This window comes from Pangasianodon hypophthalmus, chromosome 10, assembly GCF_027358585.1.
Source record: "Pangasianodon hypophthalmus isolate fPanHyp1 chromosome 10, fPanHyp1.pri, whole genome shotgun sequence".
NCBI classification, from domain to species: domain Eukaryota; kingdom Metazoa; phylum Chordata; class Actinopteri; order Siluriformes; family Pangasiidae; genus Pangasianodon; species Pangasianodon hypophthalmus.
The window spans coordinates 3,817,739-3,845,059 of record NC_069719.1 but is presented as its reverse complement, the minus strand read 5'-3'; the positions used below and the strand labels follow the sequence as shown (position 1 = coordinate 3,845,059).

Genomic DNA, 27,321 nt, shown 5'->3' with positions numbered 1-27,321 from the left:
CAAGTCCATTAATAGTCCTTTAAAGGTGAGTGGATCATGGTTAAAAAGTGATTTCACTGTTCTCTCACCATTGCAGAAGACAGCAAAGCGCAATAAGTCCAAGTATCGCTCGCCTTCGACAGGATTCCAGCCGATGTCTGCGTATCCTTTAGACAGCAGCAACGTACAACTCTGCAGACCACAGCCTGCCAAATACTGCACCACCTACAGGAACACAACAGGAGGATAAATATTGTTAAAGCATATGTAGCATGGTGTGTGAATAATTCAACAATAGGTTTAAGATTTTTAGTCCATGCCAAGAACCACTGAGGTTGAGCCTGACGTACTGAACACACTTCCTACACATCATTTTATAAAATATAGCCAGACCAAAGAATGTATGAGAAGATACAGTAAATGCCAGTGGTTCTGACCTTCTCCAGGTCTGGCTCTGTTAGCGCTAATGCCAGCTCGTAGTTGTCCATTACAGAAGCCGCAGCCACGTCCAGAGGAGTTGAGCCTCGCATGGAAGGTGATGCTGAGGAAACATGAGGGTTAAACTTCTCACATTACAAATAACGACAGACAGTAGAGCTGTTTTTAGATACAGTGGCTTGCAAAAGTATTACATTACATTTTGTAGTGTTACAACCTGGAAATTGTCATGAGTCTGCAAACTAGCCCATAATTTTGAAACGTGGGGGGAAGTCATATAGTTGCAAAATCATATAGTTAGAAATTATTGACAAATTAAAAAACTAAGTAGTGATTACATAAATGTTCTCTCATATTGCTGTAAAGCCCCTAAATTAGTTCTGATGCAACCAATTGCCATCGGAAGTCACATAGTTAGTTGAATGGAGTTGAAAGTGTCACATGATTTTAATACTATATAAATACACCTGTTCCTGGAAGAGGCCAAGGGTAATTCTCAACATGATGCTACCACCACCATGCTTCACTGTGGCAATAGTGTTCTCAGGTTGATAAGCAGTAGTAGGATGTTGTTCAGGGCCCCCAAAGGTTCAGAAACTGCCCTGACAATATTAACTATATTAATTTAGAAATGTTAAGGAAATAATTTTCTCCCCATTTAACATTGGTTTAACCAAATGCCAAATTATTAAGTTGGCTCAGGAGTAACAACTAATGAATTAGCTTCATGCTCACAGCACGCCTCAAAATATGTAACCATGACCTGACCTGGCAGAGAATTAATGTGTACAAACAAAGTTCCACTTTCACATTTTCCCCATATTTTAATGTGAGTAATTAATTACTGTTGACTGTCAGTCTCTAGTTAGTAAGTTCAGAAGCTTATCTAGAATTTTAAAGGTGTATGTCATGTTAACAATGATAATGTAAACCACAGATTACATAAACACATTTAAACCCATGTGACCATGGAGAATCATCAGTAGTGTAGTGATTAGCGAGCGTACCAAGTCCAACGCTGCTGTGGTCCAATAGGTAGCTCAGGTGATCAAACATGGCTTTCTGGTTGTGGCGGCTGATCCGGCAAAAATAACACAGGAAACGGCAGCAGTGGGCCACCATCTTTGGAAACCTGATTTCCTTATGTGGGAGAGAATTTTTTTCTTACATGAGATTACATTATGTATCCAATGTGAACATTTACATAGTTCCTGAAATAGGCCTATGTGTTAGTTTAAAATGAATGTTGCATTTACTGAAAGAAACATGGCTGTAAATGGAAATGCACAGCTACCTTGGATTCTCTGGTGCCCAGGACGTTAACCATCACCTCCATGACGGTCTCGTGCATACCCAGTGCCCTCATGAGGTTCGGGTGCTGGTAGAAAACTTTATTTTTCATGATATCACTACAGAGGAAAGAGTATTGGTTCCAAACACATGAGCAGATCTGAGGTGGTTGCAAATTCCAGCTGTCACAGTTTCCCCTGCACACCTCATTTCCTGTCTTTGTCCATGCCGTGTCATTGGTTTATTTCCTGATTGTATTCATTTGTTCTGTGTTAGTTTTTGATTAGTTTGTGTTTGACTTTTTATATCCTCTGCGTGCTATTTTTTGCAAGTCTTAGCATGAATTTGTTTCGTTAAGTTCTAGCCTTAATTTCTATTCTTCTCGTTTTCCTTGCCTGTTTTCGTTATTTCTGATTATGCATGATCCTCATTTATTTTTGCCTGCCTGTGTCTTGACCTCTGTTCTGATTACAACTTTTGGATTTGCCTTAAATAAAAAAAAGTACAGAGTTTATGTGTTATGAGTTTAAGTGAACTTTAAAACATTTTGTCCAACAGACAACAATGAGGAAGCTTGGTCTTGGTCTCTTATCTCTTGTCTCTTACCCAAGTCCTCGGATCATGAGTTCCTCTTCTTCTATTCCCATTCTGGCTGTAAGTAGTGAACGGATCCGTCCCAGTGCCTCCTGCAGGCCAAGTGTGTCCTCTGCTGAGTTTTGAGTGATGCAGTAGGCTTTTTGCAACGGACTGGCCATTTTGCCAGCAAGGCCAGCATACTGACAGTGCAGGAGTCCAAATGCGGCCCGTACTAGAACCGGGTCCTCCAGTGGACCCTCATGAGCCCAACGCATCACAGTGTCTGAGATCAGCCTCTGAAGAGAAACTGGAGAGAGAAATAGAGAGAATGGGATTGAGAAACAGAGAGACGTAGCAGGAAACAGACAGTAAGGGATCAAAAGATTTTATCGCATAAAAGTGATGTAAGAAATCGCAAGCACTAACAACCATGCACACCCTCACTATAACAATTCATAACATTTTCATCATTTGGATCATCATTATTTTGACCTTCCTATTAAAATTTCCATGCCATTAAACTAGTCTTGTGTTTTGAATTTCCTACCAGGTTTAGCCACAACATTCTCTTCAACCACACCAGACATCCTCCTCTTCAGACGAGACATTTTGTCCATGAGGTCTCTTAATCGATTCCTGATAGGCTGATTCTCATCATCTTCAGTACCCAGATTTTCATCAGTTTCAACTCCTGTTAAGTACAACAAAAGACTTTTGTTTAGGTCAACTAGTAAACAAAACAAGAGGATTAAATATTTCCATACTAAATATTATTGGCTGTATTGTTAGTATATAATCCTGTGATTAGTCAGTTACCACAATGGCTCCTGAGGTCCAGATGGAAATCCCAGAGCAACTCTCTAATCTTCTCAGGGCAGGGGCAATCCTGCTCATTGTCCCAGAAGTTTAGCAACATGTTCATCTGAAGGAGTAAGACAGTATTCAGAGTTCAATTTATTTGGTCCTTTTTATTGGATGAACTGTTTTAAAGCCTCTGGTAGAGAATTGAACCTTTTCCTATTCATTTCTAAAGGATCTTTAGAGATACTTTTGTTGTGAATACAAGGATATTGTATGAACTGATTCCACTCTGAAATATACTCTGCACTGTTACTATCTGTGATCTTTGACTCTGGACTTTTGCCTGGTTACCTGTTCTTGAGGTGGAGAGCGAAACTCCTTGGTCTTGCGGGCGGTGAGAGCAGCAGACATGTTGAGCGCCTCCATGACATCCATGTAGCGAGAGCGCTGGTTGCTCTGGAGACGACCCACAAAGTCAACAGAGAAGGTCACTATGGACTCGACCCTGTGACGCAGCTGACAGTCACACAAATACTGCAGCAGGTGACACAACTATGAGAGAGTGGAGACAGAAAAGCACAAATAAATCAAACAGTTAAAAAAACTCCTGAATAACTTATAAAGATGGAATGTCGTGAACATTTAGCAATCCAGTGATTGTATCAGTAATTATACCTGAGCTACACTGGACACTCACAACATCAGCAAAATTATTATCATACCTGTTATTATAGTCTTGCGTACCTGTAGTTTAACTGCTTCTGGTAGCTTCATCTGTAACAAAGTCCTTTGTTCAGCAAGGGCTCTTCCTTCTTTCTCCTCCCCCTCTATCTCATAATCATTCTCTCCATCTCCATCCATCAATTCTCCTGCATTATTTTCCCTCATGTAAGCAGAGGGAAGGATGAAGGAAAGCACGTCCCTCAGATCTGAGTGATGATATACATCCATGAGGAGGAGTGTGTGGAGGAGTTGGAGAAGAGGAACAAGCAGTAGCTCTATGCTGCCTCCCACAGGGTCCCTTATATTCTTCCCTACTGAGTGGACTGCCTCCTCCAACATGGTTGTCATTACAGCTGTCAGCACATCCAGTGGGAATTCAGGACTCTGTTGACAGGAACCATCCTCAGATGTTTTGGAGCTATTATCAAAACTGCTGCTGCTAGCTCTAACAAAACAAGGTGAGCTGAAGTACATTCTTGGTCGTAGAGAGGTGTTGATGTTACTGCCTGGGAGGCTGTGCTGCTTTCTCTTGTTTTCAAAAAGTGTAATAGTACGCATGGCATCAGTCATGGGCACAATATACTCGTGGGTGGTAGCCTGCCTCGCACTGCTATGGGCACTGAGGTGGGCAGTCATTAATAGGTCATAAAAACCTGTTCGCAGATTCCCAGGCATTCTAGAACAGCACAATGCAAACAGAAGCTGTGACTGGTCGATATGGCTGCACAAGGCATGGCTTACGGGTACATTTCCATGGGCACAGAGGGCGGAATAGAGACGAAGAGTGTGGTCATGGAACTTGAGCAAGTTGTCCAGTTCAGAGAGTTCAAGAATGTCTATGCACCTGGGACAGGAACCAAACAGAAAAGTTCCATTTAAAACAATAACATGCTATTATTTACTTCTCAGATACATACAAGTATGTTAATGGGATTTTATATGAAACCTATTCTACATGACTCTGGTTGAATATTGAATGAATAATCAACTAATTTGCTGGATAGACAATGTAGAACCTGATCTGAAAATGTGCTAGGAGTATATCATCGGCATAGGTGTGAAGTCTTATTCCAAAGTAAATGACAGTTTGCCGCCTTTGGCACCATATACAAAGAAGCAAAAATGGGCCAAGTACTGACCCTTAAAGAACACCGTAAAAATGTTATGCTTTTTTGGGACCTGGTCACCCAACCAAACAACATCCTGTCTTTACACCACTTGGCGATCTAGTCAAATAGATCACTTTTTCCACATAGCTTATTGCCCTCTGACCTGTCCTCCTCAGGGATGTGCAGGGTCATGAACTGTAGACTCTCGGTGCACTGTGCCCTCCAGCCATGCCTCTCCTCAAGCTGTGTCAGCTCTACCTGCAGCGCATGTTCAGGAAGCCGTGTCCACCTCATGGGTATCAGGGATTGGACATTAAGCCTGGGAGGACACTGAGGCTCCATGTTTTTCCTCTCACTCCGAAACAAACCAGCAGACAATGGCCATGCCCCCTACAGAGAAAGTATTGGTTCTAATTTTAAAAGAATAGTACCAGATGGTAGTGTATGAGGAAGGAACTCCTCAACTTCCCACTAAGTGGCAATAGTGTGAATCTTTTATTACAGGAAACATAACCATTTTACAAAGTGTGGATTTTTCTTTTCTGGCAGCCTTTTCATTCCCAAAGTACTGAATAAGTCTAAATTACAATGTTATAACTGGATTTCTGTAAAGCTGCTTTGTGACAATGTCCATTGTTAAAAGCCCTACACAAATAAAATTTAGTTGAATTTAATTGAATCCAAAAGGACAAGCCAAAATGCCTTTGCTATACTACAGTATTTGGGTGTATATAGATATTATCTAGATAACTTATCCGACTAAAGGATTCAACTGCATTTACCTTAATTCGTCCAAGTTCAAATTGGAAGACATCAGAACTGGTGGCTTTGGCAAAAACTGCTGGGAACAGTTTAGTGCCTGGTTCCACCTGAAGAAATAAACTCCATATTCAATTACATATATAAAAATTAGAAGAATACATAATCAGGGTAAGCTCAAGGGGCAAATTATCAAACAAGAACGAGTCATTGCAAGAACTATTGGAATAATTACCTGATAGAAGATTCCCATCTCCTTTCCATTAGCAGTAAAATTAAGAAATCCAGTTGCAGTGTCAACCAGACAGCCAATCTCCAGCCTTATGCTACTGCAGCTGTTGGAGAGACTACTGCCGTCTGCAGCACACACCATGTAACAGCAACTGCACTTGATACTGTTAGGAATACAAACAGACATGCATCAGAATAACCTGGCACCAATAACACCACTGCATAATTTCTGTTACAGTCCCTTGGGGGGGATATGATATTATAGCCACAGTGATGATGTCATTAACCTCTCAAGAACTTTGCCCCATTGGTCCCCAAGTGTGACAGTCACACTACACACTCTCTCTGGGTCAAAAGTTCTGTCATAATAGTGGAAGTTTGAAGTCACCCATCCAACCCAGACACAGGATGGATCCTGCCGATGTAGGATCTTCACAGAATAGTAGTACTGCAGAAGAAATAAAAATAAAGAAAGACCAACAGAAAGACAAAATAAGAAACTCACAGTGTCAGAACTATATATGTACATGTTTTTAGTCTCTAACCTTAGAGCAGTTGGCAAGTTGGTTACTGCTGTCCCTCTCGATCGCCAGCACCTCCTCCAGTAGTCGAGCTGAAGAGCCACTAGTGTTCAATTCTGGTTTCTTCTTCAAAAGAAACCTATAAAGCACCAAACCCTGAGTCAAAAAGCAAATCCAAGAACATAATACTAAACCAAATCACCTATCTTAAAGGAGCAGTCTCAATTTAGTGCTGGAACCCTTGTTGATCCTTTTGTTTCATGGAAGATTATATCTTAGATAGCCTTACAAAACAAGTGTTCTTGCTAGTCTCATATAGAGTAGTTTACGTACTTTTTGCTTGCAATGATATGGGAAAATTATGAGTCCAATCATCTTGCCCATCTCATTACAGAATAAGCTAAAGTTGGTTTTATTTAAACTTCTTGTATGATGTTTACTACAAAAGTTTGCCCCCACACAAGTCCTTTTTGGGTAAGACTACCATGGATTACAGTCAACTGACCTTTGCTTAAGTCTGGAAGGTTTTTCTTGGGCATGATCTTTATGGTTGTTAAGTTCATCTTTACTTCCTGTGTGTCTGTGGGCCGACTTCATCAGCATTTCAAAGTCAGAGTCCACCTCCCCTTCTTCTGGTTCCTTAATGTGGCATGGTACACAGCTAGCTGGAGGTACTGTGCCATCTACAGGCTTGGTGAATACTTGTGCACACTCTATGGGCAAGCTCAGGCGATAGAATTCAACATCAGTGCCGACACTGTCAGGTAATCCCAGTGACCTCTGGGTGACCTTCAGAGCTGGTGGGTGGCCAACTGTCCCATCAATGTAACTAACCTGGGAGTACAATAAAACAAAGGTCATGTCATTTGCTCTTACACTGTTTTCCTTTTTCTAGTAGTTTTCATAGTAGTAGTAGTTTAGTATAGATGTGTGAATTACTTTTTTACTGCTGTGACCTTGTGTATATTAAAGACCCCTCTCTTCTTGCATATCTTGGTGAGATAAAGGTTTCTGGCAAATCCTTAGAACCCTAGACTTTTTGAGATATTTGTACATATTTTATTACTAACTTTCTAAAATTCTATCTGAAAGTAGAGGTCATATATGCCCAGGGGCAGCCGGTATAAATAGGCAAGTATAAATTATCTTCCCACAGTACTATCAACTCCAACAGGAGGATATTTTTGGTTGACTCAGAGACCATGAGGATGTCTGGCCTCAAGATCATTTGGACAATGTGCCATGGGAACTTCAGTTGTTTCTCTAGGTCCACTCTGAGCTGCCAGTCTTGCATAAGTGCTAGGATCTTGATCCTGGCCGCTCTCCAGGTTTCATGAATTCAGTCTGCAGGGTGGGGGTGCATGTTCACTTCCTGCTGATGCTTTTAGCCAGGCTGATGGCTTCTGCTATAGCTTTCAGTACCTCATCATGGTGCCAGTGGTACCATCTCTCTCTCAGGGCTTGTAGGCTGCAGTTCAGGATATGCTTCAGAATTCCTCTCCTGGAGCACAGTGGACAATCTGGTGACTCCACTTTGTCCTAGCTAAAGAGGTTTGATTGGCTAGGAGGGATGTTGTACACTGTATGAACAAGGAAATGGATGCACTGTGGTTCTGCCTGCCATAGAGCCGCCTACGTAACCTTCCTGTCCATGGCCTGCACCTACCTCATCCATGCTTCTTGCTGTTTCATGCCCACACATTTGTTGGACCTCTTTTCATTCACAGCTGCTCACACTTCATCCTGGATCAGTCTGCATCTCTTCCTTCCCTTAGCTGTTTCATAATGGGGAGCTGAGAATGTTCCAAGTCCAGCCCTTCCTCTGATCATTCCTACTAGGTCACTGTAGCACAGCTGTCTGCAGCATGGCCTCCTCTGCTCTCCATTTCCTGCTGTCACCACACCAGCCTAAGCCATGGAGTCAATAAAGTCCTTGTTGACCATTACTTCTCTTGCCAGAGACACCTTGAGTTCCTCTTCTAGAAACTTCAAGGGAAGCCATAACTTTGAGTTATTCCCTTTAAAGGGCAATGCTCCTAAGTCTCCTGGGCTACCACATTGCCTGGTCATGGCTATCTGGACCAATTTGTGGGGGATGGATTCATATGCAATGGTCAGGGTGAGCCAAAGCACTAACTTTCTTGTTCTCTTATGCTTCCCTAATGAGCTGGGTCACCACTTCTGAACGCTCCAGACACCCTGGTCCTCTTGGGACACTTCCCTTCGGTATTGAAGTGTCTATGTTGCTGTTGTTGTTGAGGGACTCCACCAGCCTCCTCACTACCATGGTAAAAAATATCATTTCATTCCTTGCTAAGCAAGGAGATGATCCTGAACTGGTCAATTGCTTGCTCTTTGGAGGACATCCTAGACTACTAATATTATATGTCCATGTTAATCACTGATACTGTGCTACACAAAAAAGATCCGTAATAATGCAAATTGCAGTTTTAAATAATGAGTAAGTTATAAAACTGAAACCAAGTAGACCACTGAGACCACATGTCTGCAAACTGCGTTTCACAAATTCTTAAAAGTTAAAAATTCTTAAAAGTTTTAACCATTAAGGCCACTTTACTTACTTGTAAGCGGGGATGGTCCTCTGGTGTCTGTACGAATAAGGGCTCTCTCCAGCTCATCCAGAGAGGTGGATCTTTGCTCATGTTCAGGGCAAAAGGCTGGTAGCCCTCCTGAAGCCCACACACACTGAAGTATTTCAGTGAGTTGACCTGTTGGCCTAAATTCAATCGTCCCACCTGATTCACACCCAAACCACACACAGGAACAAAGCCTGGAGTACAGAAGATCATACAAATTAAATTGTAAATAAATTTAAACAAATCAAAATTAAAGTCATGTCTACAACAGCCCTATTACTATGTAATAGGCAAGTTATTACTATGTAATTAGCTAAAATTTAACTATAAATAATTGAAAATATTTTATACTCAAGTGGTGCCATGCACAATTAATCTTTTTATTAGTAGTAGTAATAAGATATAATAACAAGTGTATTACATTGCAAAAGACATGCAATAGCTTGTAATAACGTGTGTTACTGTGGAATAGACATAAATCCATATATAATTGTAGAAAAACTCACCACCAGTTGCACTGAACCCTTTGGAAGCAATTTCAGAGCCATAAGTGTTCAGTTGTAGCTCTCCATTTAAAGTGACCATCATGGTTCTCCGAGTCAAATCTAACAAACAGCCAATCACATCCCCCTTCTGCCAAACATGACCAAATGGGATGGTGCTACCATGCCACCACTGACCCTACACAAATGAGACCAACAGACAGTGCCATAAAAATAAGTTGTTATATATGTGTTATTCCTAGAATAGCCTATAAACTGAAAATCATTTTGGCAAATTGGATGGAAAGCAGTTGTGCTAACAAATAAAATGAAAAGATAAATAATTTAATTACAAATTCATAAATTCTAATTGTCCTTATATTAGCATAGGGAATAGTTAGAGTGTCTGCTATAATACCTTTGAGCCATCAAACATGAAGGCCTGCTCGTCTGACAACTCCATATCCGGTTGACATCCGACTCGGGCCCAGCCCACTCTCATCTCTCCAGCAGTGACTGCTTCAAACTCGAAATACCATTTCCCATCCTGCACTGCAAAAGCATGCTCCACACGGAATATGCGAGACCTCTCCTCACTCGCAGTCTTCACCTCAAGGCCCAGGGCTAGAAACAAAGAAATCATGTCGAATTAGTAGTGCTTTGGAATTGTGTTCACACTTCCTATTTGTATCTATCTTAATTGTTGTAATTATTGTTGACACCTAGTCACCTGTAATTGCTGTGTGTTTATTAACCCTTGTTTATTATTAACTGTGTGTTCTTATCCCTTTTTTGTGGTGTTTTGTAAAGTCCTACATGATTCTCATTTTCTAATTTCTGGTTTGCAGCTCTGAATTATGGTCAGAATAGGATTAGCCTGTCAGACTAAAGTGGACTACTTAATCAAACTGTTTATATTTAATAACTTATAATTAAGAATTGAAGAATAATTTTATGGCTTGGTGCTGTCTTCTGCATACCAAGCATTGCTCTTATCTACAGAGGAAAGATGAATGCACCAAGAGATCCCCAGCCAAGAACAGCTGTGGTATTTCCACTAATCAAACTATTGATCTTCTGGTGATAAGGCGACCTCTACTACCATTATTAGTTTTTCACTGGGCTGACCTATCAGATGTTATTCTTTCCTTTATTATTTTGTGTTAGTAACTCACACTGCTGTTGCTCTGATGGTTCTACAGTGTATCCGAAACCAAGCAGAGTTCCTAACACATCCCTTGCTGACTCTTTAGCACATTGTCTGCTTCCCTCGTCCAACAGAGAGAACGGCACCAGCTGAGGGCTCCTCTTCCCCTTAATATCCTGAAACATGAAATTATAGTATTTCTCATTTGAATCAAATAATTTTCACCAAAAAGTGAAATTGAAAACTGTAGGTAGAATAATGCATATTACATAGAGCAGAAGGTTGTAATGAACACAAAAGCGATATTAAATACACAAAAATATCCAAATAACAGTAGCATAAACACAAATTAACAAATGAGGCCTTGTAAACAAACAAAAGTCCAAAATAGGCTAGGCTATGCTATGTTAATAACAAGGCCAAATAAATAACATAGCAAGAGAGAACAAAACCAAAAAAAAGGTAACACGGCTACTAATAATAATAGGTAGGACAAATGTGAGATAGCACATTATGCTAAATGCTAAGTAAAATGCTAAGCTAATGACATAACATAAAGAAAGAGCAACCAAGAGTGAGCATGCTATACAATGCAAAACTTTAACAAGACAATGGTGAAGAGCAAGCACATGGAAAAGCGCAAAAACACTGAGAGGAGGGTAGATATACAGCCCTGAAAACAAGCTGCAGGTGTTAGTAATCAGGGAAAGATTTGAGGATACACTGCTGAAGAAAAAAGAGGAAAACAAAAAAACATCCAGTGAGCAGAAATTCTGCAGGCAGAAATGACTTGTTAGAGAAAGAGGTCAGCGGAGAATGGACAGCCCGGTCTGATCTGACAGGAAGGCTATGATAACTCAAACAACAACTGTTTACAACTGTGGTGAGAAGAAAAGCATCTCAGAACACACATCGAACCTTGAGGTGGATGGACTACAAGAGCAGAAGGCCACATCGGGTTCACCTCAACATTTTTGCTATCTTCATCTGTCCTGTCCTGGATGAACCTGTACCCACTGTTGCCTTAGAGTCCTGTTCTTGGCGGACAGGAATTGATGTCGATGTGGTCTTGTGCTGTTCTAGCTCATCCACTTCAAGGTTTGGGATGCTTTTCCGCTCACCACGGTCATAAAGAGTGATTATTTGAGACCTGTATCTGCATGATTTTATGCATTGTGCTGCTGCCACATAACAGGTGTTCCTAACATTGTACATTTGGCAGAATTACCACATTTATTACTCAATAAAGGAAAGAATTAGTTTTGGGTGGCTTTAAATAAAAATGTATTTGCTTTTGGTAGCTGAAATAAAAAAAAAAAAAAAACAGATTTGATAGGTAACCCCTTGCTCTATGTACACACACACACATAATATACTGTACATATTTCCATCTCTAATATAAAGTGCTTCGTGTGCACATTACTATGATGATGATGATGAAATGATTAAATGGCATTTCCTGATGAGATTATTTCATTCACACAAAGCTCCATATGTCCGGTAGTGTGATAACTCCACCTGCTGTGGTGCGTAGCTCCAGCCCTGCCTGATGTGCTCTCTGGCCCAGATGTTGTGCTCATTCTCAGCCAGTGCTTCCACCAGAGCTTCCTGAGCAACGCTTAGAGAAACTCCAGACTGATCCACTGGAGCCGGCCTGTAGCCGTTCCACAGTTCGTACCTGCACAGGTGAAAGATTTAGCGTTTGGATGAAGGACAGTCTACTGAGACCTGCCTTTCTCTGATTAACAGTCATACTGTATACTGCTCACTACAGTACAGTCGCCTTTCAGGTCTTTATCCTTATACTCAGGGTGGACAAATGCTAAAGTCATAAACTAGCCTAGGTCCAGTGTGGGCTTTTTTCTCTTTCTTTCTTTCTTTCTTTCTTTCTTTATGTCTTTTTGTCTTTCTTTTCTTTTCTTTTTCTTTTTCTCTTAATTATATTTTTGTCTTACATTCTTTCTTTCTTTCTTTCTTTCTTTTTCTTTGTATATTTTTCATAATGTTCTCTTTCTTTTTCATTGCCTTTCTTTTTCCTTTCCTCTATTTCATTCTTTTTTATTTTGTGTCTTTTTGCTTGCATGTTTTCGGAATTTACTGCCTATTTCTTTCTTGCTTGCTTGCTTTGTCTTTATTCTTTCTTTCTTTCTTTCTTTCTTTCTTTCTTTCTTTCTTTCTGTCTGTCTTCCTTCCATCCTTCTTTTTTCCTGTGTGTTTTTCCCCTTATTCTTTGTGAGTAAAAGTGAAAGCTCCAGTGTGTTGCCCAGTCCCATGTTCTGACTGCCCAGAAGTCTAACTGATCATGCTGAAATGTGGTAGCTAACATGATGTAATGAAGTGTAGCTTGTTAGCTAGCTGTTTTATTGTTTTTTAAGAAGTTTATTAATATAGACTATGTGTGTGATCATGTAGCACATCATGTTTGTGATGTGACCAAAAAGTCAGCAAGCTGTTGGCCAACGTTTCAGCTATGACATGTCGTCTTTTGTCCTCACATCATATCACATAGATATTGCTCGAGCCTAGCTAGCATCTTTATTTTCTCTTTATTTTCCTTCAACTGAGGAAATATGATTTATAAATTAATAATCCAGACATTAATTCTGTTTGTCTGGAGCTCAGGCTACTGATTTATCCACCCCTGCTTATACTGCATTTTTAAATCCCAGATATAAAAATCACATTAATCTTATTTTTATAAAATATATTTTATAAATGGTCTATTGATGTTTTAAGTCAAGTGCATGAAGCTTCATGCTTAAAGATATTAACTGTATTAATTTCGAACTGTTCTTCTTTTAGCAAAATGGGTCACTTTGATGTGAACAGACCTTAAGGATTAAAAACATTCAGTAATACAGTTCTGAAAATTGTGATTTATTTTTTGAGTGTCTTATTTGAAACGTACTTGTTTGAGAGCCGGATGTACTTCACCTTCTCCTCTGCGTGGTCATCAGACAGACCGATATGAGCTCCGAGAGCCAACAGAGACCTACAGGAATACAGAAAGATGTGGGAAAAGATAGAAAGTAGGAAATGTCATGGCTGACACAAGAGTTTGAGCCATAAGGACTGGGAATAACTAACCCCTGAATATATCGCCTATGTCCAGAGCAGGACCTGCTCAACTATACATAACTCTGGTTATATGCATTTACTACGTACTACATGCACACAAGATCATTTCTTAAATGTCAGCGTTTGAATGTTTATAGTGGAGGCAGTGTTTACGATATCTATATTAAAGACTTTGGTCTGGAATATCCTGTCTCTCTAAAATTTCCTTTTTTTGCTTGTTTTATTCCGTAATGGTATATATTTTCACTCATGCACTAAAAACAAAAACTATATCGCTTTACATTTATGCAAATGGACATTTATGCAAATGGACATCAGTTACGATGTAATGTCCACTGTAATAAACACTAACATTCAAAAAAATCTTCTTCAGTATTTACGAAATTAAATAATCATTGCAAATAATCATTAGTGTCACCATTATATATTATTTTGATATCATTTTACGTAGGGATCATCATGTAGAAATCATGTATAAAGATGTTTTAAAAGTCCATGCTCTTCTGTCTCTAGGCTACATCTGCCATGCTTCTCTTCAGAATGATGAAACTTTTCCATGTGACACTCATTAGGGGACAGTTTGACTCTGACAGGTTGGCCAGGAATCAGTGGACTTTGCCTTAATTTAGGCATTTTAAAGAAATCTTGAATAATGTGCTGTCCATTACAGTGGACACAGGGTCTGAAGAGCTTGAAATTCCTAGTACACACTTTATTTATTCATTTTTTGTCTATTATTATTATTAATGTAGGAAGAGCAGTACCTCAGTGTGTGTTCAGCAGCCTGGAGTTCGCTGTGTTTCTCCTGATCTGGAAGTTTGGAAAACTCCACCAGTCCGGGGTGAACCTGTTTACTGTCGTCTCTCACCTTCACAACACACACACACACACACACACACACACACTGGTTTTATACTGTGTACTTCTATTTAATCTGTGTAATTATCTAATCAATTTGAGTACAGGTTAAAGGAGTTTCCACACTTCCCTCATTCATTTGTAAGCAATAAGCTGTAGTTAATGTTTCTCAGACAGTAATTTAGTTATAATCAAACATGTACTAAAGATTGTGTGTGTGTATGTGAGTGTGTGTGTGTTGGGGGGGTGTTAATTCGTCACTGTCGATTTATTTTTACATGTAGCCTAAGGACAAGCACCAGCAATGTTTAACACTCTTTCTTTCTTTCTTTCTTTATTTATTTATTTTTGTGTCTGTCCTTTCTTCCTTTCTTTTATCTTGTGTTTTTGTCTTCTTTTTCTTTCTTTCTTTCCTTTTTCCCTGTCACTGTGGTAACCGTGTGAGAGCCTGGCGTGATGCTGTAGTTGTGTTTCGACTCACAGGCCCGTGTGTCCATCCTTGTTCGGTTTTCTCCAGCAGCCAGAGCTCATGCAGGTTCTCAGCCAGTCTCTCTCTGATCAGCTCGAGCTGAGGAGGCAGCGTCACCTGATTCAACACAAACACACACAACACACAGACCGGTTAAAAATATCACTGCTACACTGCTGTATACAGCTGCTGGACATGTAAATATATAGTTCTTTGAGAAACAACAGACAAGATGCACAGAAGAGCTGGAGGAAGTGACATGTGGTAATATTAAAGGTGAAGGTATCGGTGGTTTGTCTCACCTGATTGGTGTCCACTGGTGTAGGGATAAAGACCACCGGGTCAGTGGATACAGCAGGGCCTAAAAGTTCACGCCCACTGTTTCCATGATCCCTTGTGACCTCCTCACAGAGCTCCAGGCTGCAGCGCCCCCTGGGGAGTAAAGCTTCAGCACACGGTGAGAATCCAGCAGGCGGCAGGAACTTAAACTCCCCCTGCTGACCTCCGAACAGCAAACGCAGCCTGCAGCACAAAAACAGGAAGCGCTCACTGATTAGTAACGCAGGTCCAGGCCACCTGTTTCATTTTATAATCTATGAAACAGTTGAGACATGCGCAGCATAATCAATACAAGGTAAAGTAATTACAAATCCACACCTGTCTTCAACTGAAAGAATTTTTTTTTAATTGTTGAAATAAAATACACACTTCACTCCAGCAGAATTTTTTTCTTTTTTTAAGTAAAAAAGTATTTTTTTTAATTAAAGATGAAATAAAATACACACCTGAATTCTGCAGATTTTTTTTTTCAAAAATGCAAAAAAGCTTAAATAAATAAAATATATAAATTTTTTTAAAAAATTAAAGAGGAAATAAAATCCACACCTGACTTCAGCGGATTAGAATTTTGTTTTAAATGTTATTTTGGTTTTAAATATTTAAAACAATTAAATTAATGATATATATAAAAAAAAATTCAAAATGACATAAAATCCACACCTGACTCCAGCTGAGAAACTGACCACAGGAAACATGAGTGCGTCGGTGTTGAAATTCTCCAGCATGCCCTGCACAGGCTGCCCATTCACTCGGAAAGAAATACACGACGCACTGAGGTCGAGACAACAGCTGATGACATCATCCTCCCTCAGCAGACGCTGATTGGCCGAGCTGACCCTGCGACCTACGCCACCTACGCTTAGATTAAAGTACTGCAATTAATTAATGTGTAATTAGCTGTAATCATGTTACTAAAATGATTAATCCATTGGATTTAACCATTTAGTTTAATACTTTTATTCCTAGAACATATTTAATAATACAATTCCTATAGAGGTCATGTGTGAAAGAAAATAATAGCTCTGAAAACATACAAATGATGTGAAGGAAAAAACAAAATTAATTATAAAAGTAAAAAATTAGGAAAGTGTAATAAAAGGAAAAAATATATAATTAATTGTAAAAAGTAAAACAATATGGAAATGCAATAAAATAAAAAAGTTATTTTAAAAGATTATTTTAAAAATAAAAAATAATAAGGGAAAATCAATAAATTATAGGGTTAAAATATCAAATGTTAAATAATTCAACAATTTAATAATATATATTTTAATATTCAAATAAATAATTAAAATATAAATTAAACCAAAGGAAAAAAATTGCACACATCTACCCAGAAAATTTATATAATTTTTTTTTTAATAAGCATAATTATATTAAAATGTAAATTATAGGCAAACATTGCACATGCTTATCCTTTGAAGGCAATTTGCAAAAAGCTCATTTGTTCAGATCTTTTGATATCTGAATTTCTTAACTAAAAAACTGTAAACAAAACTTAAAAAAAAAATGTAAAACTTTAATTCTTAAGATTTTTTTCTCTACATTATCCAATGTGTAGTGCATTTGTAGAAGAGGTAGAGGCTGATTTTTGTATTTTTTTCGTCTCACCTGTCCACAGATGCAGGCCGTCGAAGCCGTATGAGCACAGGTCATCTCCGACTCCGTTTGACCCCCAGCCGTGACCTCCGCTCAGAGAGGGGTGGTAACCTGCACTACAGGCCCAACCCACCCTCAGGTGAGTCGGCTCAGGTGTCACAAAAGGCTCCGCCCTCTCCACTACCACCTCATAATACCACTTCCTGGATTGGGCGGAGTCGTCTCCCATGCAGAGGTAGATGTTTGGGCGAACGCTGACACAAAACATACACAATCATTTCTGGACTGAAGGTAAAGAAGTAGAAATTCTGCTTAAATGGAAAAATTACACACATTTCACATATGATTATGTGAGTAACTTGAAAAACGTGTGAAAGTGCACATGTGGATTCAAAAAAACACACACGACATCTTGTGAACAATGTGTGATCACACAAACAAAACAAATTACACATAATATTAATCATATGAAAATAATCAGATGTGCAAAATAAAATTCGATGTACTCCATGTGGAAAATTAAAACATGAAAATTTAATTATCTAAAAAAATGTTGAAAACAAAACCATATGCACTACATGTGGAAAACTTAAATGTGAAGATAAAAAAAAATCACGTGACCATGTGTAAAATTCAGTGTGAGGTTTTGTGTGACTTTTGTCTTTTCTTTAATAATGCAATTATTGAACAATAACTGGCCAGCATAGAGATTTGCCTTATTTATTTATTTATTTGTTTGTTTGTTTGTTTAATTTTTTTTCATTTAAGGAAAACTACAGTAAAAGGTGTGGTGTGTACCTGGTGACGTGGTTGACCAGGCGGCTCTGCAGCAGTAAATCTCTCTCAGGCAGCAGTGTGTCACAGATCAGGTGCTGATTAGAGCGCACTGCTGTACCATGACACACACACAGTGAACACAGCACCTCCAAGATCTACACACACACACAGTGAACATAGTGAACATAGCACAAGATCTACACACACACATCTAGAAACCCATTAACACATCGCAGTGTATGACTAAACTATTGTAACACACAATATGGAACACACACACACACACACACACACACACTATGGAGCATTACCTTGTGGTTGCGTCCGTGTTTGTCTAAGAGTGTGATGATGGAGCGAATGTGTCCTTCTTTAATAAAACTCAGTGCTTCTGGACTTTCCATTAATACACAGTGCAGCACTTCAAGAATTCCTGAAGCACACAGAGGAGCGATCAGTCATTATATCAAATCAAATCAAATCAACATTTATTTCTATAGCACGTTTAAAAACAACACATGTTGACCAAAGTGCTTTACATTCTCGACATTACCACAAAAACAAACACAAATTAAGAACACACCCAATACAGTACACTACTCAGACTCCTCCCCTAAGGACAGTTGTAGGCAATAGAGTAGAGATGCGTTTTCAACAATGATTTAAAACACGCCAACGAGTTGCAGGATCTAATATGAGGTGGGAGGCTATTCCAGAGACGTGGAGCTGCCACAGAGAAGGCAAGATCACCTTTATCTTGATTTCAGAACATTCAGAATGAGACTCTGAGACGATCTTAGCGGTCTAGCAGTACAGTGCCATTGTAACAGGCTAGAGATATACTCAGGGGCAAGACCATGTAACCCTTTAAAAACCATTAGCAAGACCTTATATTGCATTCTACAATCCACAGGCAGCCAGTGCAGAGAGACCAGCACTGGAGATATACTAGAGCATTTCCTCGTGCCAGTCAACAGTCTGGCCGCTGCATTTTGCACTAATTGCAGCCGAGCGAGCAGATTCTTGGAGAGCCCCCGATATAAAGAATTGCAATAATCCAGTCTGGATGAAATAAAAGCATGAATCACAGTCTCCGAATCTTTAAAATTCAAGAAACTCTTCAATTTGGCAATGGCTCTCAGTCGAAAGAAACTACCCTTAACCACAGCATTGATTTGTCTATCAAATTTCAGCTCTGAGTCAAAAATCACCCCAAGGTTCCTGGCTTGCGTGCTGACATTGCTGGCTAAGGGGCCAAGGTGAAGTGCAAGCTTTTCAGCTACGTTCGGTGGACCAAAGATCACCACCTCCGATTTAGACTCATTTAGCTGCAAAAAACTAGATGCCATCCAGACCTTTACTTCATCCAGACAATCAAGCAACGATGTGAGTTTGGAGTCATCAACCGATACGTCGCATTATGTTTATGACAGATTAATCCCAGTGGGAGCATATATAAGGAAAACAGGACAGGGCCAAGACAAGAACCCTGAGGAACCCCAGATTATATCAACAAAAACCTTAAATATAATATATTCTACTATTGCTATCATTGTATTATTATAATAATAAATATAATCTGTTATTATTATTATTGATGTAATATTTAATATATTCGGTTTCTTCATAAAAATATATTTCAAAGTTTTGTTCTAATGTTGTGTTATATATGATGAAAAATCATGTTTTTTATATTTTAAAATGATCATTTAAAAATTTCTATAAGAATCATTGTGTTCTTCTTCTTCTTCTTCTTCTTATTATTATTATTATTATTATATATTTTTTTGGTGTTGTTTTGTCTAAAATAACACACTTTATGTTCTGTTATTGTTCTCTTCTATTATTCTTTATAATATATAATTTTAATAAGAAATTAATTTTGTTATGATGTTTTTGTTTTTACAAACACTTGCATTTCTTACTTTTGTTGTTGTTGTTATAATGCTATTAAATATTATGAAAGTGAATTTTAATCCATGTGTAAATCCAAAAAAAAAGATCATATAGTGATATAACAGTTAGTGTAAAGCTCAGTTGGATGTGCGTGATAATAAAAACCCACCAGTGGAGGCCTCGAGTCTCTCCAGTCTGCTGATCAGCCAGTCCAGAGAGCTGGAGAACTGAGAGCAGTTATTCTGATTCCCCCGGAGCAGCGCCGCTACGGGCAACAGCGAGTCAATAATGAGATATTATAATTAGACATGTTATAGTAGTTCGAATAATTCACACTATGCTACCATTGAATTTATTTTTATTATATTTAAAAGTCCTCTTTTTACCTTAAAGTTGAGGGTAATAATACTAATGCTAATACTATTATTATTATTATTATTATTATTATTATTATTATAGCAGCTTTTATACATAAAATGCAGCTCAGGTGTGTCACAATTAAAGAGATAATAATAGTAATAATAATAATAAGAAGAAGAATAATAATAATAATAATACTTAACTATAACAACATTTAAACTGAGAAAGATTAAAATAGGAAAAATATATAGAAGGAAAATAAGATCAATTAAAACAACTCATTTTGTCTCAGAGATGAGACAAAAAAAGAAAAAAATAAGATAATGTATTAAGATAAACAAATCCAAGAAGAAAAGTAATGAATAAAAATAGAAATAAATTAAAGTAAGAAATAAAAAGTTACAATATTTCATCCCACATCCTATAATATTACTGCATCAGTCTACTCCTGTTTGCTTACATCATATTCCTAAAATATAGCTTTATGTACTATGGAGCTAAAATCAATCAATCAATCAATAAATTAATTAATAAATAAATAAGCAAAATAGATATAACCATAAGACATCTGCGTAAAAAAATATTATCATAATGCAATTTTTTTTACCCAGAAGCTCATAGAAGGAGCTCAGAATGGCTTCCCATGCATCTCCTGCCTCTTTCCCAGCAGCCTCTGCAAAATGGGCTGCACTGCTATACAGGTGCAGGTGATCAATGCAGTCTAGGACCAAAGTAACTACACCCTGAGAGAGAAAGAGAGATGAGCTACACAGATTTTTGGCATACACACACACATACACACACACACACACTAATACTTATAATATCTAAAAAATATCTAAAGTATCAAAAACATTTTTTTTAATGTGTAACTAATTTTTAATTCATATATTGCACATGCATAAATCAAACACCCATAACCCTTTGCAGCAGATGATACCTCTTCCTGGAACAGGTTCTGTCTGTTCTTTAGCGCTCTGCTGCTGCTCTGTTTGGTCTCGTGACTCCAGCGTTCGTCAGGCAGCCGGAAATAACCAATCAGATCGCACAAACTCAAACGCAGCATTTCTATTGGAAGATCCATGGCTGGAATGTTGACTCTGTGATTGAGCTCGTCTAATCTCCTGGATAAATTAAACAGTGAATTAACAACATCATCCTCGAGCTCAGCAGTGAATGAGCCATGTGACACCTAGCTACCAAATCAATACATGATATTGAACATGGCGGTATAGTGAGATAGGGAACTCTGGAATATGTCTACAAGTTAAATATGGCTTAGCAAAAAATCTAAACATACACAATTTTCCAAAAAAAGCAAACTTCATAGCTGAACACTGTAAAGTTATAAAAGAGAGGAACCATCGTGGATGAGCAGAATTAGTTTTTTCTGTCAAATGTAATATGATGCATTTAAAAGCAAGAGACAATGTAAAAATTCAAATTTAAAAAAAAAAAAAACAGGAAAAAATGAGATGATGGCAAGCATTAATAAGTGTAAATAAATAATTTCCAATATAATAATTATAATATAATAAATTTTACCAATATATTGCTGCACGTAGTCCAAGTTGTAATTATCTCATTAATCACTGCAAATTTGGTTTAATATAACAAAATGGCTTCCACACTTACTATTGAACAGCTTATAAAATAGCACTTGATCCAGCACATCCTGTTGTTTTGCATTAGCATGAGTTCCACCTATTAGCATGCAGTAAGTTCCACAGTGCTGGAACGCTGCTCTCATGGACATGTGCTTTTGTTATGATTCTCGTCTCCACCCCTTCTAGTCATTGATATATTTCTCGATTTTGTCTTTATACACTCCGTTGTGTTCTAGTCTTGTTGTGAAGCCTTAACAATATTATTGAGCCTTTTCTGAGCATTACTAAGCCTTGGGTTTCCCATATTCTGAGTTTCTCAATGTCTTCTACTTCCTGGTTGTGGATCTTTGCCTTTTTTTCTGCATTATGGATTATCCTTGTTTGATTGTGATTTGCCTCCCACCTGGAATTATTTATTAGGTTTACCCCAATAAACTACTGTACACACTGATTTTACACACTCGCATCCTGCCTCTAAATTGCATTCAACTTAATGAACTCGCATATATACTAAATCAAGGACATGAAATCATAATGTTTGGATATAGGACATAATCTTTTTTTAATGTGTCGAATGAATAAAATGATGCCAATGTTTTTGTTTATTTGATTTGCTCTCCTGTAAAGAAAACACAGTTTGAAGGATAAGCTGACCAGGCAGTTGTCTGCTACACTTACACTTGAAATGTTGTTCATGATGTCATAAAATCCATAAACAATTGGTCCTCGAAGTAAGCAATGATTAAGATGTGTCTCGTCTGGTGTTCTTTGCACAAAATAAACTTTTTATGGACTTTAAATGGGCAATACTATTGACTAATGAATGGTGTCATATTTATGCATTTAATATTGGCCTCAATGGCATTCCATAGTTTTTTATGTCTTTTTATAGAAGTAAAATATAAATAAGCTTAACATATTGTGGTTACATAAAACTGTCAGGTGGGGATGCTGGACTTAATCAACTTAATCTACACTCAAGCTGATATCATGCAAGAAAAATGGGCATAATTTTAAGTTTAGAATCACAGAGGCGTAACTGAGACATGCTTCTGTTTTACTCAAACCCCACCCCATGTGCGTAACTCCCAGGTAACTTCTGAATTTCTGGAGTTATGACTGAGGTCTGAATACAACAATACACAATGTCGGTATTAAGTTCCCACTATGGGCGAGTAACTCACCACTTTCAAAACTACACAGTACTTAGAATTGATCATTTCTACCGTATGAAGCGTGTAAACAGAAGAGTTGAGCTTCGAATGAGACTGGCAGCTTTGCACTCCTCCATCTGTGAGCGAGAGAGTGTGAGTCCATCATCCATGTGACCCTCTGAATGGAGGATGGCCTGAAAAAAAATCAAAAATCTCCCTGTTATAATAGTAATAAAATTCTATTTATATTTATGACATCTGTGAGAACTGTACAGTCTCCCAGATTGTGCGTCTCTTTCTGTTTGCCTGTTTATGCGGCTGTGTCTCCTTCCTCCTCTTTGAGTCGCTGGTCTGGTAGGTGAGCCATAACCCGGAGTCCACATGCTGGACTAAACAGATAGAGTCACCATATTTGATCTCCGGTATTCCCATCCCGTCTTTCTTGCGGACACAGAGCGGAAATTCTTGGCCAGCGTCCTACAGAAATACACGAATAGGGATCAGTATCAGGTTATCATGTTTTACCACATCCAAACTACATCACTTTTTACATCCAACATGAGAACATATGTTCGATATGGCTGCAGCGGAATTCTAGCAAAAACATCCAAAATGATGAAAAAAAATTTGGCCAAATTGAGTTTTTCTGCCAAAGTTTTCTTATGACAAGTCTACTTTAAGAAGTCTATGTTTACTTCATTTTTATGTCATCATTCTTAGTCTTTTATTTTTCATTTTTAAATTGTATCTTGCTATTATACTGTATCATATTAAATATGACAGTGAAGAAAAAACTCTATTTCCTTCTTCAGTCTGTATTTTCTATCCCTGATTTTTTTTTTTCAGGTTTAAAGGTGGTGGTATAGACACATAAATATCAATATAACCCTTGAACCTCACTCACCACCTCTAAATACAGCCCATTGTGAATTTCTCAAATCTGAAGCAAAACTTAACTACTTAAAAAACATAACTAGTTGTCACGTGACCTTTGTTGGGCGGAGACAGAAGACAGAGGATTTGACGTCAGCGTGCTCTCTGTCCAGTAGCAGCAGGCCATGGTCCAGGGTCAGGCCAAGGTATTTTCCCGTGGTCACATGATACAGACGGAATGGCTCCGCCCAACGAATGTGGCTCCCACTCCAGCTACACACACACACACACACACATTATATCATGATACTGTATATAGTATAACAAGGTTCATCAATCTTGTAATTTAACCAGATAGAGCTAGAGCTAAATAAAACATTGGCATATCCAAAAGTTTGAGATCCCTTGTATAATAAAGTTTTATCAGTAAACTACACAAAAATATTTATTATTTCTTCACTACCAGAAATCAAATTGTGAGCTTACTGACTCAGAGCAGTAGGGATAATACATACAAGTGTAGTGAGAGAAAAAGAGTCATTTCTAAAAATATTAGACCTAGTAATAAACATAAAATTTTTAAAAGACCTTAGCAAAACCCATAAACTATGGTCTATACTACTGAAAAAGTGAAGTATTGGATCAAAGTAAAAAAAAAATGTCAATTTGCTCCAGGTTTTGCGTTGTGTTATATTAAAACCTTATTTTTAAAAAATCAACAAAAAAAGCAACTTATAAAAAAAAGAAAGTGGATGCAATTTTTTTTTACTTCGATCCAAAGGTTAATTTTTTCAGTGCATAATCCTTTGTTTTGTTTGTTTGTTTTGTTTACTTACATTTTCTGGCCCACAAATTATGCTGTATTTGAAAAAAGTCATCTCAAACTGGTCTCATGAACATGACAAATGACAGTATTAATATAGTGTTGCTAATAAAGTGCTCAGTGAGCGTAGATTAATTAATTAGTATTTAATAGAGTAATGTCTTAATAGAGTATTAATGTTTAAAAACTAAGAAAATAAAAAGGTCTTGATGGTGGACTCGGACATTTAGCCCGTACTGTTTCTGCTGTACTTACGACACACGTAACATCTCAATCCTCCACAGAGAACGAGCTTGAGATGAAACGCAGCCGGCTTCAAAATGGACAGATCTGAAAAGAGAGGATGAGTGTGTGACGACGTGTTGGACAACGTAAAAGCAACAAATTGAACAAATGCTATTTCAATAACCCTTTATTATAACACAACATGGTTGATTTCTCGATTCTGATTGGTCAGAAGATGTTGATTAATTTTTCTATGACAGCAGCTCTGACAGTGTTAGCATTTCTACAGAAAACACTTCCAGTTTAGGCCACACCCACTTTTTTCCCAAATCGTAATCATTGGATTAAAATAATCATTTATATTTATTTATTTAAAAATTCCTAGGACCCATTTGTTTCTAATTAATCTGCCACATCAGATACCAGACATCTATAGGAGCCTTGGTCACTGACTTGCGCTCGTCCTCTGCGTGTCCGGCAGGTGAAACGGTCAAACACTCATCCGTGTGGCCATGCAGGAGACGTAGACAGTCTCCTCCCCTGAGGTGACCTGCAGGTCGAATAACAGAGACCAATGCTAATGCTAAACTTGTCTCTAGAAACATCCTTCCTGTCTGAAATACTGTATTCACTCTCAGCTGTAGCTGGACACTAGGACAGTGGAGTTAAATCAGTAATAATAATAATAATAATAATAATAATAATAATAATAACAGCAACAATTTCACACACCTAAATGATTTCACACACCTAAAAACAAAATAACAGAAAGCACAATTTGGCTACATCAGAATTTGTGTCAAGATTGCACTCCTATTAAAATTGGTCTAGATTGTTCCACAGAGACATTTTAATAAAAGATATGACCATTTTTTTAAATAGAAATTCCATCCACACATTATAAAGCAAAAAAAACCTGTAACATAATTGCTGAAAATAACACAGGTAAAATATCAACCACTCTAATGTCATAAACTTTTATTATTTTTTCCTGAGATTAAAAACCTCCTTAAAAATCCTGAAATTTACAAACATGGAAGCATTTAAGCACAAAATAGCTGCTTCAAAGCCCTTTTATAACTGGATTATTGTATAGTTATAACTGGACAGTGTCCCGGGTCATCTGTTTTTGCTTGAGTTACAGAAAATTGAATTTTAAAAAATTAAAAAGGAGAAATGAAATGAACCTTGAGCCTGAGTCGAGCGAGAGGAAATGGGAGCCACACTCCATAGAGTCTGCTGGAAAGCTGCGTCTACAGTCGTATTTATACACTCTTCATACACACCAGTACTCCACGAGACATGCTGGAGAGAGAGAGAGAGAGAGAGAGAGAGAGACAGAGCGACAGAGACAGAGACAGAGACAGAGAGACAGAGAAATCATTATGTACAAACTCATATTGATAATTCATATAAAAAGAAGGGCTCTAACCTCAGGTAATAAGAGGAAAGGAAAAAGAAAGACATATTTAAACAGCTGAGTAAAAACTACCAGATATCTCTCAGAGGAAACGCTGACGAAGATGAGGTCATCACCCACTCTGACCTTCTCCCCCTCTGACCTCTGCTTGGAAGCTGGGTGGACCTTCCACCAACACGTCTCACCTGCAAACACATACAGTGAAGTCGGAGTCATAAAGATCCTGCTGTAAACACAAATTACTGGAATTCTCTGAGAATATCAGCATTTGCACGTGTGCACTGGGTTTAAAAAAAAAAAACAGGGTTGTCTACAGTGGCTTGCATAAGTATTCACCCCCTTTTAACTTTTCCACCTTTTGTAGTGTTACAGTTTGGAACTGAAATGAAATTAATTGAGATTTATATATCATAAATTTACAAAAAATATCCCATAATTTTGAACTATGTGTGTGTGTGACTTCATAAATATTCCCTCTCATTGCTGTGAAACCCTTAAATTATTTGGCAAGTGGCTTAATTAGATGAATTCAGTTGACCTGTGTACAGTTCAAGCATCACGTGATCTCAATATAAATACACCCGTTCCTGGAAGAGCCCAGAGTGTGTTAGAGAACAAACCTAAACAAACAGCATCACAAAAAACCAAAAAGCCATCAGACGTTCTGGAAAAGGGTTTGGTTATTTTGAAAAAAAAAATCCAAACTTTTGAGCATCCTGTAGACTGACACTAAATTCAGATTATTTAAAAAAAATGCAAAGAGTATGGCACAATAACGTCTCTACCTAGAAGTCAGCCAAAAGTCAGTGACCAGGTAAAGAGTGGATTAGTCAGAGAAGCAACCAAGAGGCTAAGGGTAACTCTCAACATAATGCTACCACCACCATGATTCATTGCTTTTTGCCTACTTTAGTATTACGGGTGATTTGGTGCAGACTCATCGCATATAATCCCAATTAAGTCTGTTTCAGTTCCGGGTTGTAACCTTACAAAATGTAGAACAGTTCATTGGAAGTAAATATTTATACAAGGCACTGTAAGAGATTGCTTTCCCGTCCGGACACATTTAGGGTCGATGTTACCTGCTACATCCTCCTGAAGACCAACATCAAACGCCAGCTTATCAGCTGAGAGGCCTGAGGATGTCAGACAGCTCAAATACTAAAAAAACAAAGAACAGAATATTCAACTGC

The 27,321-nt window shown here is 38.1% G+C and overlaps 1 protein-coding gene across 4 annotated transcripts in view; it reads right to left on the bottom strand.

The window, feature by feature from the left end:
• The window catches only part of ryr2b (ryanodine receptor 2b (cardiac)), an 89,706-nt gene that overhangs the window by 58,191 nt on the left and 4,194 nt on the right, over positions 1 to 27,321 (bottom strand). For all 4 annotated transcript variants that reach the window (XM_053237643.1, XM_026944056.3, XM_034307866.2 and 1 more), the window contains exons 5-43: positions 27,211 to 27,289; positions 26,201 to 26,313; positions 25,896 to 26,013; positions 25,162 to 25,258; positions 24,739 to 24,813; positions 23,777 to 23,933; positions 23,094 to 23,264; positions 22,860 to 22,981; positions 20,967 to 21,150; positions 20,634 to 20,769; positions 19,836 to 19,931; positions 18,085 to 18,203; positions 17,795 to 17,928; positions 17,009 to 17,250; positions 16,058 to 16,250; positions 15,361 to 15,580; positions 15,071 to 15,175; positions 14,496 to 14,599; positions 13,562 to 13,645; positions 12,172 to 12,331; positions 10,682 to 10,829; positions 9,925 to 10,130; positions 9,531 to 9,705; positions 9,010 to 9,218; positions 6,933 to 7,261; positions 6,452 to 6,566; positions 6,194 to 6,354; positions 5,911 to 6,070; positions 5,699 to 5,785; positions 5,080 to 5,306; positions 3,829 to 4,651; positions 3,436 to 3,636; positions 3,100 to 3,205; positions 2,831 to 2,974; positions 2,314 to 2,590; positions 1,712 to 1,826; positions 1,425 to 1,557; positions 417 to 520; positions 69 to 204 (exon numbers count right to left, since the gene is read on the bottom strand). In XM_053237643.1, coding sequence (XP_053093618.1) covers positions 69 to 204; positions 417 to 520; positions 1,425 to 1,557; positions 1,712 to 1,826; positions 2,314 to 2,590; positions 2,831 to 2,974; positions 3,100 to 3,205; positions 3,436 to 3,636; positions 3,829 to 4,651; positions 5,080 to 5,306; positions 5,699 to 5,785; positions 5,911 to 6,070; positions 6,194 to 6,354; positions 6,452 to 6,566; positions 6,933 to 7,261; positions 9,010 to 9,218; positions 9,531 to 9,705; positions 9,925 to 10,130; positions 10,682 to 10,829; positions 12,172 to 12,331; positions 13,562 to 13,645; positions 14,496 to 14,599; positions 15,071 to 15,175; positions 15,361 to 15,580; positions 16,058 to 16,250; positions 17,009 to 17,250; positions 17,795 to 17,928; positions 18,085 to 18,203; positions 19,836 to 19,931; positions 20,634 to 20,769; positions 20,967 to 21,150; positions 22,860 to 22,981; positions 23,094 to 23,264; positions 23,777 to 23,933; positions 24,739 to 24,813; positions 25,162 to 25,258; positions 25,896 to 26,013; positions 26,201 to 26,313; positions 27,211 to 27,289 — 6,565 coding nt within the window. The remainder of the gene's footprint in view (positions 1 to 68; positions 205 to 416; positions 521 to 1,424; positions 1,558 to 1,711; positions 1,827 to 2,313; positions 2,591 to 2,830; positions 2,975 to 3,099; positions 3,206 to 3,435; positions 3,637 to 3,828; positions 4,652 to 5,079; positions 5,307 to 5,698; positions 5,786 to 5,910; positions 6,071 to 6,193; positions 6,355 to 6,451; positions 6,567 to 6,932; positions 7,262 to 9,009; positions 9,219 to 9,530; positions 9,706 to 9,924; positions 10,131 to 10,681; positions 10,830 to 12,171; positions 12,332 to 13,561; positions 13,646 to 14,495; positions 14,600 to 15,070; positions 15,176 to 15,360; positions 15,581 to 16,057; positions 16,251 to 17,008; positions 17,251 to 17,794; positions 17,929 to 18,084; positions 18,204 to 19,835; positions 19,932 to 20,633; positions 20,770 to 20,966; positions 21,151 to 22,859; positions 22,982 to 23,093; positions 23,265 to 23,776; positions 23,934 to 24,738; positions 24,814 to 25,161; positions 25,259 to 25,895; positions 26,014 to 26,200; positions 26,314 to 27,210; positions 27,290 to 27,321) is intronic.